This window comes from Athene cunicularia (assembly GCF_003259725.1).
Source record: "Athene cunicularia isolate RWA chromosome 9 unlocalized genomic scaffold, athCun1 chr9_part1, whole genome shotgun sequence".
NCBI lineage: Eukaryota > Metazoa > Chordata > Aves > Strigiformes > Strigidae > Athene > Athene cunicularia.
The window spans coordinates 4,818,356-4,832,237 of NW_020799110.1; the positions used below are offsets into that span (position 1 = coordinate 4,818,356).

Sequence of the window (13,882 nt, forward strand, 5' to 3'; positions counted from 1 at the left end):
TCCAGTTGAATATCGCTGGGCAGAGGGCTTTACTCTGTCCTTTTTTCCACATTGATCTTGATCTATTTATCCCCTCTTCTTTCAGCATGGAGCCTAGGAGCTCAATTGAAGGAGGAACTATGCTTGTGATGTGGGAGATGCAGATCAATAGGGCATGACTGACCGCTTTATTACAACCTTGCACAGCACAGCACTGAAACTTGGTTCCTGTAACTACTGTTGGACTTTAAAAGCCATCTGTAAGCTTCAGCAGGAACTAGCCAGAGCCCCTAACAATACTGGGCTGCTGCAGTTCCATCAGTGGCACGCTGCCAGTGTCTACACTCTGTCTGAGTGAACCGAATGAGCATTATATCAAACACATTTTGAAGTGAATAGCTTCACTATTCTATAGCTTTAACCTATAGCTTTAATGTTTTAAGAAAAATATAATATAAAAATAGACACAAAACTGACCTGTCAGTTCCCACCAAGAGAAGAGTCTCTTGTTTTCATTCTCAGATGCACACTTGAAGCAGGAAACCTGGAAGATTGTTTATAAAATGGCTGAGCACGTTCAAATGAGGCAAGGACATTCAACAGAGCGAAGAGATGCTCAGGAAGAACTTTCATGAACATTACATAAAATATGAGGCTCTTTAAGTATCAATTTTCTTTTCATCCAGAGTTCTTGGATAAATTAATAAAGCATTTAACAGCCATTAATTAAGCAGGGGACATTTTAAGCAAAGAAAAGATAAACTTCAAGTGGGCAAAACTGTGACAGCAATTCAGAAAAGTGAAGTCGCTGGAGTGAGCACACCAGAGATTCATCCGGATGATCACGTATCTTGCTACAGGTATCACCAACCTATATTTAGCCACCTTCTGGAAAGACGGTTCACTGATACCAGCTAGATCAGCACAGGAATTTGTTTGATGTGCTTAAGAGATTGGTAACAATAGCTCCTAACGTGACTGCGTTGCGAGGTGACAGTGTTTCCTTGGAGACAGTGAATCCATACAGCCCCAGCCAGGATCCTTGCAGGTTACCTCTCCAGAGGATGTAGAACTACCTCTCTATGCAGGGACAAAGATGGGAAGATAAGCTTTGGCTGTAGACAAATAGCCTTACGCAAGATGTGAGGATTTTATGAAACAACAAGACATGTCTGAAAGGTAGGAGGGTGAAAGAAGAGAAGTAACTGTACTCATTGCACAGCTGGCTTGACATGCTTTGACAACGAAGATAGTGTTACAGGATTAAGTATCTTTTTAAAATGTACCAACCTGTATTGCTGATGGAGATTGTTGTGCAGTGAAAACAGGAAGAAAAAAAATTTTTTTTTATATCATTGGCTGATTACTGAAAGACTAAAGGTATCTCAACAAAAATGTGTAATTTGTTGTAAAAATGCCTGAAAGGCACATTGATTGAGATGTGGAATTTGTATCATTGCAAGTTAGATCCATGAAGAGCTGCACGGAATGTTAGTTAATATGCTAGGAATGTATAATTATGGTGATAAGACTTAATTATGTTAATTATGTCTTTCGGGGGGGGCAATTTTATGATGCATAAAGCAAGATAATTGATGATACAGCTAACAGCAAGGATGCATTGTAACCAGAACTTACAGGTGTGTTTATCACTAAATTATGCTCAAACTGGTTCAAAATATTGCATAATGGCTCATAAAACTTCTATAAAAAAAGTAATTGAAAGGTAATAGAGCATGGAAACACTACGTCCAAGTCCTCTACTATTTTAAGTTCAGAGAGTTTTCATAACAAATGTTTGCATACAAGCAACAGCTGCTACAGATCAGTAAATTGTGTGCATTCCGAACAAAGCACAGCCTGAATTCCGAGTTTGCTGTCTTCTAAATACCTATACAAATTGAGTTTGTAAGTTAACCCTGCGGTTCATTTATGTTGATCATTTTTGGCATGTGCAATTGCCTGAGACAACATAAATAACTGAGTGTTTGTATCATGCGCGCAAACAGCTATTTGTGCAAGTGGTCTGGACAGATCCATAACCAGCTCTCTTAGAGCCTGTGCAAAACCACCAGCTCTGACCTAGATATGAGATCTCCTCTCTTTGGGAGGGTTTATTGCCATTTTCTTCGTTTGTTTGCATTTTTTTTCTTAAGGATGATCTTAAAATACATGAGATTTGGTTTTTGTAGAATGGTTCACTTCTATAGTAGCAAGAGCATGGAGCACTTTGCTGTTAAATACCAATCTGACCAGACTTCCACAGGAGCATGGGCCGTTCCGTCATCTATGTTCTGTGATTTGGTGGGATGTGAAGTGAGCACCGTAGGAGTTCTGACTCTGAATATGCGGAGGTGGTATTAATAGCCCTACTGGTTGTTCCCAAATCTTTTATCAGGGGCATTTCACATCTACAGGGAAAGCACCCATGGGTCAGTGAAAGCTAAGCCTGCTCAAGGTTGCTTGTTCATGAAAAGTAGCTGGGGATAAGAATACTGGAAGCTAGACCAGACTCCAAAACTGCTCACAACACTGGGACAAAAGCCTTTCAAATCCCAGTCACAAGAGTTTGTTTATAGCCTTCTTTATCCTTACTCCCACTGAGATCCATTTGTTTTTTTCTGTGAGGGAAAGCTGAACCTCTGCTGTAGAGTCTAGGATATTTGTTTATAGAGGCTGACAGCTATATCAGAAGAAAGGAGTCTTTTCACAGAATCACAGAATCATTCAGGTTGGGATAATCGAGTCCAACCCTCAGCCCTATTCTGCAAAGTTCTCCCCTACACCACATCCCCCAACATCTCATCTAAACGACCCTTAAACGCACCCAGGGATGGGGACTGCCCCACCTCCCTGCATCTCCACCTGGCACAAGGGTGCTTTGGGTAATTCTGTTTTCTTTTGCCTGACAGTCTTTTCTTAACAGCCAAATATCTAAAATAATGTACAGGAGAAATGTTTTTCTCTCAGAATATCTTTCACTGGTGTAGTTTCAGAAGTAGCTCAGCTATAGCTCTTCAAAGTATTTCATGGACTTTTAATATATTCTACCCATAAAGTCAGCTAGGCTCAAAGGTACTTGCACTGCAGTTAGGAAATCTGCAGCATTTTGTTGCCTATAAAAACGTTGCCAAGATGTCAGTGGGAGGAGAAGCAGACCCGTTTCACGGACACACTGACTGACACTGACATCTTGATAAAGTGTGAGTTTTGTCAGTGAACTCTATAGAAGTGCCTGATTTTCCAAGATATGGCCTGATACCCCATAAATCATGTTTTGAAAAATACAGTAGCTGCTCTGTACTCATTCCTTCCAGTTTACAAAATATTTCAGCCACTTAATTCCCCACTGGGACTTCCACTGAGGAAAATGCATAAAACACATTGGGTTAATCATGAGTGCCCCCACGCTCCCTGTTACCTCTACTCAGCTCATACGCAACACTCTAGATTTCAAGGTGCTAGCAAAGGATTGCTTTCTACAATTTCTTTAATTATTTAGATGAAATGGCTATTTTATATATTTCAATGAATGATTTTTATATATTTCAGTGATGCATGGAACAGATTTCCCTGAGCTTTTTTGAAGTGATCAGAAGTCCTGCTATTTCAGAGCATGCTTTAGGCACTTCAAGTGGGATCCTCCTCATCACGCTTCAGATGTCCTGAAGTGGTGTCCACTCTCAGGAAAGCCTGTGGGCTCCTCATGCAGTCGGTGTGGGCTGGGGTTCACTCCAGATGAAAATAACAGGCATGGAGGGCGGGTTGAGTAAGTGAGTGTGTGGACATGCCGCCTTGTCTCCACTGACTGTAGAGGGAGCCAGGAACATTTGCTAAGTCTGGTTTTGCAGGCTGACAACCCCAGCTAGGTGGGAAAAAAATCATACTTTAACCAGATGGAGCTTTTAGATGTTTAATGTTGACTTGAGTATTCTGAAATTTTGTAGATGGATTTGATATCAGTGGCAAAGCTTAAACTATGGTACCAACAACCAGACTGAGGGCCAGCCTCAGAATTTAGAAGTTGGTCACACACAGAGTTCTTCCCCCTTACCATTTTAAGTTTCCTTTCCAATCCCCTTTTATAGCATTCTTAAAATATAGTCAAGTATCTTTGCTTAAAACACATCATAGATTATTCCCCCCACACACACCCCAAGAAGAGAGAGAGAGTGGAGGTATGCTATTGCCACAGAGGGTTTCCATTAGTGAAATTAATTCCCCTCTCATAAGAATTTAGGTCTATGATTTATGATAACCACCAATTTCTCACTGCAGGCAAAGTGAGAGGAAATGACTCAGCCTGGACAGACATCATGAATCTAATTTTTTTCCCCCTAATGCTTGACATAATCTAGTGTGCTGCTCCCAGAGGTGTCATTGGAGATTCATATCCAGCCGAAGGGCCTCACAATCAAGGCAGAAAATGTTGTTACTTTCATGTATTCTGTGATCTGTAATTGTTTGGAATTGCGTCCTGCCTCATTCATTACCATTTCTTTTTTATCAATTTTGCAGCAAAATAGTAAGGAAAACAAAGCAAGGGAGAGAAAAGTGGTGCTGCACTTGCTCCTTCAGAAAAATCTTCTGTGACATAATGATAGGGTCCAGCTGGTGCTTATTAAATACAGTTTTGAGATGAAAAATGTTTCCTTCTTTCACTCTTTCCAATAGAAATCTCACTACCCACCTGATTGGAGAAGTCTTATCTATCACATATTGATTCTGGAACTTTATGTTTTATTTTCTATTACCAATACAGAATTTTGTGAGTGGGTTTCTGCCAAAAGATCAGAATAGATATCATGGTAAATGGTTCAGCTAAAATGTTTTATCCCACGTTTCAAGGGATTAGAAGTGTATATTCATGTCTCAGCAGAGGAGGTAGTTTCTAGATGGGAAGAAGGTTATGAAAAGTCTTGCAGTTATAAATAGTCATTTGAATCCATCCTAACAAATTGCTTTCCAAAACTGAAAAGCATTACCAACCTTTTCTCTTAAATATAATAGAATTTCTACATATTTCTCTGGTATGACCTCATTTAACATACAAAGAAGCAGAACGAAAACAAATAGCAAGATAGGGCTAAGCAAGAGTTCCCAGAATTTTATTTTTTTTTTTTAATTGACCAAATGTAAACCCTCTTTTCACAGGGTTGCTGTGTGTGTGAATGCCTGCTGATCTGTAGCAGCACACACACATGAAAATGGGCTGACCTCTAAAAATGTCTAAGTATATAGCAGTTATTTCCAGAAATGCTGATCTTGCTCAGCTTCCTTTAAGTCATCTACGGTTTATTGTAGCTGATTTGATCCTATTAAAAAAAAAAAAAAAAAAAAAAAAAACAAACCACACCACCATAAAGCATGAAGGAAGGAGCACTTTCGTATATCAGTACTGTTCTGTGCGATACGTATGCGCTTCCAGGCAAACACCAGGAACGATGTAATACTGGCTTTTGCTGATGTTTAAAAAAGACAAAACAATCCTAGTAAGGTCAACAGTATATGTCTCTTCAGGATTATTAGCCAATAATATGTAATCATAAGTTTTAACTGATGTTCTATTTAGCTTGTCTGTTACACTCAATATGAAACTTTCATTACCATCCTCACTAGACCATTTTAAAACTGCATTTTTATTCTCCATTTCTGCTCCTGACTATAATTGTTTTAATGATGCTTACTGACAGCTGATACTTTCTGGCAAGCTCTCACCAAGCTTGTACAGTAAAAGTCAAATTATAGTGCTGTATGCACACGCTTACTAAATTAAAATATTTTTTTTTAAAGTATTCCATGGTAAATTTCTAAATTGCAGCTGCCTGTCTGCAAATTATTCAGTCTCTCTGAAGCACAATTGGAGAAACTGTATCATTTGGGGTGTAGAAAATGTACTTTTGAAATTGTTCTTAGGCAATGAACTACCAGAGCACACAAGCACATGACTTCAAGACTCTATCGAATAAACTTCAACTCTTCTCTGGAGCCTCGATATTCTACTGAAACATACTCAAGGGATTAAAATAAATATGCAGTAGAGGTACCTTTTCATACACCCTGGATCCACAAAAGCAGGGCTATAGAGGGTAGAAGGGGACATAGCATGCTCTTGAACAAGTTCAGTTCTTCCTTTTCTCCAAGACCAATTATTTCTAACAAACTGCCAGTAAGTTCCTCTGTCTAATGTTTGGACACATCTGTGAAATCCTCATACGTGTAAGTAAACTGTACTTAGGCAAAAGGTCCCATTGAGGGACTAGAGGGGATTTCCTACGGTTTGACCTCAGGATCATGTGGCTATTGTCTGGTGGTAAATCCTACTCCTTGCTACTCTGTTTTTTCTGTTATAAACCAGTTTGCATTTCTCTGAACAGAATCGATTACTGGTTTAACATTTCCTCTCCAGTTCCTCAGGTCTGACTACCAGCAATCAGAAATTCTGGAAACCCTATTCCTCCTGCCGCTCCGTCCTAAGTGATACACACGCTATTGCACCAGTCTTCTCACAGAACAGAGGAATCGCCAGGCAGAACTGTGATTCTGGGCTGCTTTCCCCAGTAAGTGTTTGGTTTATAGGTCTGCTTACAAGTTGGTAGAAAAGAGACACTGACAAAGAGTAACTAAGGCAGAAATCTCTTCCTCAGCTTTGAAGCTGATTACGTTTTGTCTCCTTTCATTTTCCAAAGCTAGGTCAGATTATAAATAAGATTATATGATATGGTGTCAGCTGTGGCATGGGATTTGACTCAGCCTTTAAGCACACCGCACAGAACTGGAGGCAATGGGCAAGTATAAGTCCTGAAGAGGTTGTGTATGTTTGCTATAAAATGACATAACCAGGAGTGCTCTAAGAGGTGACAATACAGATATTCTGCGAGATCTCTCGCTGATATTTTAACCTATTTGTGGAAGTAAACCAGAATGGGCTGTGGTACCCTGCACCTAAACTGTGAATTCCCACAGCATTTATCAGCTTCTGGAGGTGGCTCCACCTGCAGGGGATGAGTCAGAGGTGTCTGCTCCATCTCTCCCCCTTCAAATCCACCATCAAGGCTTCCAGAAATGCAGGAAGTTCAAGCAAATGCCCAGCTGCATTGCCCTGAGAGGTTCCCCCGTGGTAGGCAGTCGTGGTGCTGTGTCCATTGGGCAGGACACAAATCACACCTCCTCCACAGACTACAGACAGAGTTAGAGACTTTGGTCCTCGCTCCCTCCTGGGAGATCTGGAAATTATGAAACATGTTGTAGTGAAAAAGCAAAATGGGCAGAAACCTCATATTCTCAACGGCAGTGGTAGGTTTTCTGTATGAAGATTTAGTGCCTCAGTAGCATTCAGGATATATTGTACGTAAGCTTGTCCAGAAATGAGTTTACATATGTATGCATACACAATGCATGCCATTGTATCCTCACTTCCACACATCATTTTGCTATTCACCAGATGGCATTAAGGCAGAAAACATTGTAAGCATGTATGAATGTTATTTCTACTGTAATAAGGCCAGAAATATGAGAAAATACAATGCCAGAAACTGACAAACCTTAACCAATTCTTTTATATCTTTTTTTTTTTTTTTTTTTTTTAAGCTTCCTTCTGATTCCTTCAAGTATCTTGGCTGGTGTGACATAGAAGAACATGATGTTCGAGGAAATCAGCTTCATTGTCCCCGAGTGAGAGAAGGTAAAGATCAAAAAGACATATTCATGTTTAAGCCTTAACTCTATTTACTCAAACCATATGTCCTTAAATGTTATGAGCTTAAATAATGGAGTCTGCCTTTGTTTTGAAAAGGGGCAGGATTTCATCCCATATTGTACATGCTTACTTTTTTTAATCACTAGGAAAATACCCTTCATAATTCTGAAAATGGGAAACAAAAGCCAGAACTGTAATTTGAAAATTTTTAGTATTAATGTGCTGTCAATTACTGCTCTCTGAAGTTCATTAACATGTAAATACTATTCAGAATGCAATAACAATATGCCCAACAAGAAACCAAGAGTGAAATCCAGTCCTGCAAACAGTGGCACATATATTTTATTTTAAGACTGAGTTGGCCCAGTTGCAATCTACAGACACTCAAGAATGGAAGATGGGTTTTAAAATCCAGTGTTTGCATGTTTGGTTCTAAACAGTGGAAAAATTCCACACTGTCTCTTCTTTAGTAAGGAATTTAAAGATATCCATAGCTCTAAACATTTCAGTAGACCTTAAGGCTTTAAGTCTTCAGCATGTGTCGTTCTTAATACAAATGAGGTTTTGAATGTGACTAATGACCAGTGGCAGTTGTTGTCAGTGGTCTGGAAGTTACAAACATATCCCTTTCTCAGGACAATTAAAGGCTAAGTACATAACCGCTATATAAATTCATAGCATGTGAAAGAACATATAGAAACAGTACGTTAGAACTCAGATGCTTATGCTCAACCATTTAGAAAAAGCTTTTATTCTGAGCTGTAGAAGAAACTTCATTTACTAACCATGTACCAAATCATCACGACCTTAGATTGCTTGCTGAATTATGAGCCCAGAAATGGTAGAAAAATCTTCACATTAATTTACATCTTAGTAGCCTGCAAACCTACACACCTATAATATTATATATATTTCTCCATTTCAGATACCTTCCCAGCCATATATATAATCTTTCAGCAAGTTACTAAGTGCCAGTTCCACATCACATCCACTATTATAAATCTTTTTTTTCTGACCAGGGCCCTCAGAAGAAGAGCTGTTTTTCAGAGGAGAAGAACATACTTTGAAAAAAAGAAAACAAGTAACTGACACAGAAAAGTGGCAAAGGAAGCTGCAAGAGAACTGGGAAAACTGTGCTGTAAAAGTTTCTCATTAACATTTTGTACAGTAGTGGTAAATAAGCCAAATAATAATGTGCTGGCTGCTCATTGCAGTTAGCAGTTTTTAAGCTCTGGTTGGCACCATGACACTGTAAAACAGAAGGTTTTTTTTACAAGCTGGAACACTGGAATATGCTGTTATTTGGGTTGTGACCCAAAAGAGTAAGCTCTTGTGTTGTGACAGGGCTTTGTTAGTGCTCAGGCATATAAGAATGAGTGACATTCTTTGCCTGCTTAGTGCCGTCTTCAAAAATTGATAATACACGAATAGCTAGAAAATGGAATATTTTCATTTCAGCTCTATCACTCCTTCCTCATACCAGCCTGAGCAGTTCTATTGGCTAGAGGTACTGTATTATTGCTGGTCTGATCAGTGGTAAGTTACAACCTCCCTAAAATCAAGGAGGAAGCCGGGTAGTATCCTCATCTAACACAGACCCAGCACTCTGGGTCACGCCTCTCCTTATGCATAAACACACCATACAGACTGGAGATTATTGGTATCTGGCTGCTGCACAGCACTATTGTTCCAGGTGAGTTTAGAAGCCAAACCAATAAACCACAGTCAGTCCTGCTTTCTCCACCCAGAGCACACACACTGTCATCCCTCTGGACAGTGAGGTTCACATGCTTAAGTGATGGTTTCTTTCTTCTTTACTTTGAAAGAATCGCACAGTGCACCACTATGATTCTAAGGTGAATTTGGCAACTGACACCACCAATTGTATAAGAGCAGCATAATAAAACAGATTCGCCTTTTAACTAATTCTGACATTGAAAAGATTTAATGATACAGTTATTTTAGAAAGCAAGAAACAAAGAGAAAAGTTTTTTGTCTTATTTTTCCCTTCCCAGGAGTTGAACCTTTCATTTCAGGACCTGGGTGATCTTTACCAGGTGGAAAACTTCAAAAGGATTCTCCAAAAACTGATTCGGGTGGAAAAACTTTGGTTGGTGGACAATTCTTTGACAGATCTAAGTGCCATAAGGTTGCCAAGGTATACAAAATGCCCTGTTTCTGTTTTTATGTAATATCATAGAAATAAAAATTTTATTTAAGTAATAGCTGGAGCAGACTCTTGAGAACTTGAGAACTGCCAAAATATTATATTTTGGGGAGTATTATATTCAGAATCCATCAGTATATTGCTATTCTGAGTTCATGTCATCCCCAAATTGAAAATATCCTGCAAGGAGATCAGATGATTTCCCCTTTATTCCTGGTGAATAATTAACCAGTCTTGTCAAGTTCAGTGGTATTTGTTCTGAAAGAGAAATTTGTTCAACACTGAAGGAATCTATATGAAGAGATGGTGGAACATAACCCAAGCAGAGCGGCCAAGCGTGACCATGACAACTATAGTTTTACAATCAATTTATTGCTAGTGTTGTCGTATGTCCAGATATATGGAAAGTTGTAATACTGAGAACAGGAAAAATGATGTATCCATTGTACAATATAAAGAAATCTGAGAGTATAAAGTGAACAGATATGATCTCGCCATCGATGAGTAGGCAAAAATAGCACAAATGAAAAACCAGTGTGAAAGCAGGTCTTGAGAAATCAGCTTCTTGTATTTCTCATTGGAAGCCTCGAGTGGCCATGATTTCAACCACGTGAAGAGCCATCCCTGTGTTGACTTACAGGTATATGCTATTACAGAGGTGATCAGTGATGTCATATGCTCTGTTCTTTACAGATGCAGAGAACTAAATGTCAACAGAAACCACTTTACATCCTTCAAACAGCTGCCAAAGGTACCTCAGATTCAGCATTTATCACTTGCGGAAAATAACATTCTGACACTAAGTGGAATATCAGACTTCAGACATACTCCACTTGAATCCCTTATACTCAAGAGGAATCCCTGTGAGTTTCAAGAAAGATACAGACAACTGTAAGTCTTGCCATCTCACAGCCAACCAAAGTCCATCGACACAAAGACATGTTTGTGAGAGGGTTCAGAAGGAATAGAATCTCAAATACAATAAGCATATAATAAACAAATACAATAAAAACAACCTTTTTATTTTCCTATAGTCTCAACTGTCATAAATGCTCAGGAACATGGACTGATGAGGCAGTGTCTGATAACAGCCACAGAATATTCAGAAACTGCCTAGGAGGCTTTCTAATCACATGACTGGCAGTTCTTGAGCTGAACTAAGTCCATGGATCAAGTTTAGAGACAGTGAGTAGGGCAGATAAATTAGATTCCCTTTTATTAATAGGAACTACCTATTATTCAAACTCTCTTCAGTCTTATTGCATCCTTCGTGTATTCTGAAAAGAGTTGAAATTGCATTACATGTCAGAGATGGAATCAGAAGGATGTGTTGAAAAATTGGAGCTAAAGGAAAAGCGAGTTACCTTCATTTGGTTTTTCTGGGTTCTCTCCTCTCTCCGTGGCAGCACTGTGGATGTTACACTGCCTTGAACACCCCACTCGGTGTAGGTACATGTTGCAGGCAGTGCAGTGTAGTGTAGACTTAACAGAGCTGCCTTGGGCACTGGAAATAAAAATCCAAATCTGAGATAGAGAGTTCAGGGGAAGATAATCTAAGTCTCATGCATGTTTTGACACTTACACCCCTAACATACTCTTTCCCAGTTGCTTTGACTCCAAAACCATATTGCCATGAAAAAAATTGCACACAGGTTGGAAAGTTGGAAGCGTGTTCCTTCTGAACTCTTCAGAAATCTGCATGGTTGCATGTTTTTTCCCCATTACAGAGTCACATCAGCCATCTACAGCATTGATATTTTTGAGATAAACCTTACAGCATGTGTCTAAAAAGTCATCTCTTCCTGGGAAGGGAAAAATAATAGAAGTTCAAAAGAAAGTCTTTAACGAAAACCTTTAATAGAAACCTTTAACAAAAGCACAAAAAGCTTTGCAGGGAGCAGTTTCTTCATCACAGAAGGATAAAAAGTTGAGTTGCATTTCTCTCAATCTGAATCTTTGCTCTTCAGCAGTCTAGGAAATTCAGTCTAGGTTAACACTGTGTCCTCTCTTTTGCGTTAGACAACTGGTTTGATTCTATAGAAATGTAGATGCTTATAGATACTTGTAGTTCTTTACTGAGTCTAGGATATAAAACTTGTGCAACAGAGTGAAAACTGAATATTTTTAATTAGCTTTTTATCAGATAAATTCTGCAACAAATGACAAATGACAAAAACATTTCCAGCAATAGAAATCTATTCTGGATAAGTTTGAAGCTGCTATTTGTTTTTTCTCGCTGTCTATTTTGTTCTCAACATTTCGCAAGGTGATTTATCTCAATTTCTGTTTTTCTTTTGTCTCTCTTTAAGTGTATTCTCCAGTTTGCCAACTTTGAAAATGCTGGATGGCATCCCAAAACTGCCAGAGGACTGTTCAACCCCAGATATCAGGGGTTTTGTCAAAATGTGTACTATACTCTAGCGCTGTATTTTTGTAGGATCCCAGACATGCTAGAGTCACCTCACTTAAAAGGTACAATAAATCTTGTATATGGAAGTTACTGTATTTTGTTATCAAAGAGATATGGAAGCAGAAATATAATTATTTTGAATGCATTTGTGATACTGCAGACTTCAAGTAAGTATTGATTAGTGTCATGTAAATAAGACATAATGTGTATGCTGAGTGTCATGAGTTTGTTGTATTAAAAATATTGGGTGACTTTCTTGTCTAGGAACTCTGTGTAGACAACAATTCACAATTATTGACTCCCACTGCATTTACTTAAAATATGTCCAAGTTCAGACCACATGTCCGTTATTGGAAATGGAACGTGGATTAACATCCAGGATGAAGGAGAGAAGAAAAAAAAAAACCAAACACAAAATTAAAGAACAGGCTATGCAGTTCTCCCCTTTATGTCCCACTACTGTCCTAGTATTCTTTAATGTACTTTGTAGATGGGAAACACAGACCCATCCCAATCATTTTTCCACGTCAAAATTTTTAAAAATAATGAAAAAAATCCTTGCTTGGGAATTTGGTATGGCTAAGAGCATTGGGGAGGTAAATCACGACAGAGGAAAGAAATCTTTCGACTTGTTGCTGGTGTTGTTTAGGAATGTTTTGTTTCTTAATAGAGGTTCCTCAAACCAGAGCCACAATGAGGGAAAAGAGCTGTGGAAGCTGAAAAGGGATTTGTAAGGACTCCCCAGGATATCTGAATACAATTATTTTGAGAAGTATCTGTCCTTGTCTTTGATTCATTTGCTGTTCAATTTTAGTTTTCCAGGCAGCTCATACTGACTCACAAATAGCTGTGCCACTAATGGTTCAGGAAAAGAATGACAGAGTCCTGGAAAATGAAGACAATTAACAGAATTGCCTAATTTCAGAGACAGTCAATAAATTCTCTGCTGTGCATTGGCTGCAGGCTCGGTTTGGTTCAGTTACAGGGGGAGGAGTAATGACTGCTCAGCCCTGTCGAGCTCTGCAGTGCAATGACTTAGCAGCAGAAAGGTCGCAGCAGCTCTGTATAATGTCTCTATTGGATTCAGGCAAGAGAAATGACCACCCTGAAAAGCTTCCAGGCTCTCCCTTAAGACTGTTCCTACATTTCCCGCAGCCTAGCAGTCAAAACGGTTGATCAAAATACTGCATGAGCTACATCACAGGATTTGGAATGTATAACAGTTATCTAGCTCAGAGTATTTTCAACTGCTGTGAAAGGAAAAAGACAATGGGCCACTGCAAAGAGGTGTCAGGTTGAGGGCTCACACTTAGGAAATACTCTTGCAGTTCACAGAAGCTGGCCAGTTCCTTCCCAGTATTGCCATGCTCACAGGGTTTGATAACTAGATCCAGGCGTTGTAGTCCGCCCCGGCAATGGGAACAGACCACACTACCACAAACCCCTCCATAAACATACACAGCATCCAGAGGGTGCAGTTCAACACAGCAACAAGCTCCTACAGATTCGGAGAGAGATGACGTTGTTTACACAGAAACAACAAGGCAACCAGAGCTTTGAAACAGGAAAAGCAGAACACTGTGTGCTGTACAGCGTGGCAAAGTGGGCCAGAGGAGCCGGAATCTTT

At 39.3% G+C, this 13,882-nt stretch overlaps 1 protein-coding gene across 1 annotated transcript; it reads left to right on the forward strand.

Moving 5' to 3' along the window:
* The first annotated feature begins 443 nt into the window (after positions 1-443).
* Positions 444-13,419, forward strand: LOC113483274. The gene is made up of 7 exons (XM_026854695.1): positions 444-1,158; positions 6,389-6,539; positions 7,570-7,663; positions 8,698-8,816; positions 9,694-9,836; positions 10,539-10,736; positions 12,155-13,419. The coding sequence occupies exons 1-7, from the start codon at positions 1,133-1,135 to the stop codon at positions 12,264-12,266; spliced, it is 843 nt and encodes a 280-aa protein (XP_026710496.1). The 5' UTR covers positions 444-1,132; the 3' UTR covers positions 12,267-13,419.
* Positions 13,420-13,882: the final 463 nt, after the last annotated feature.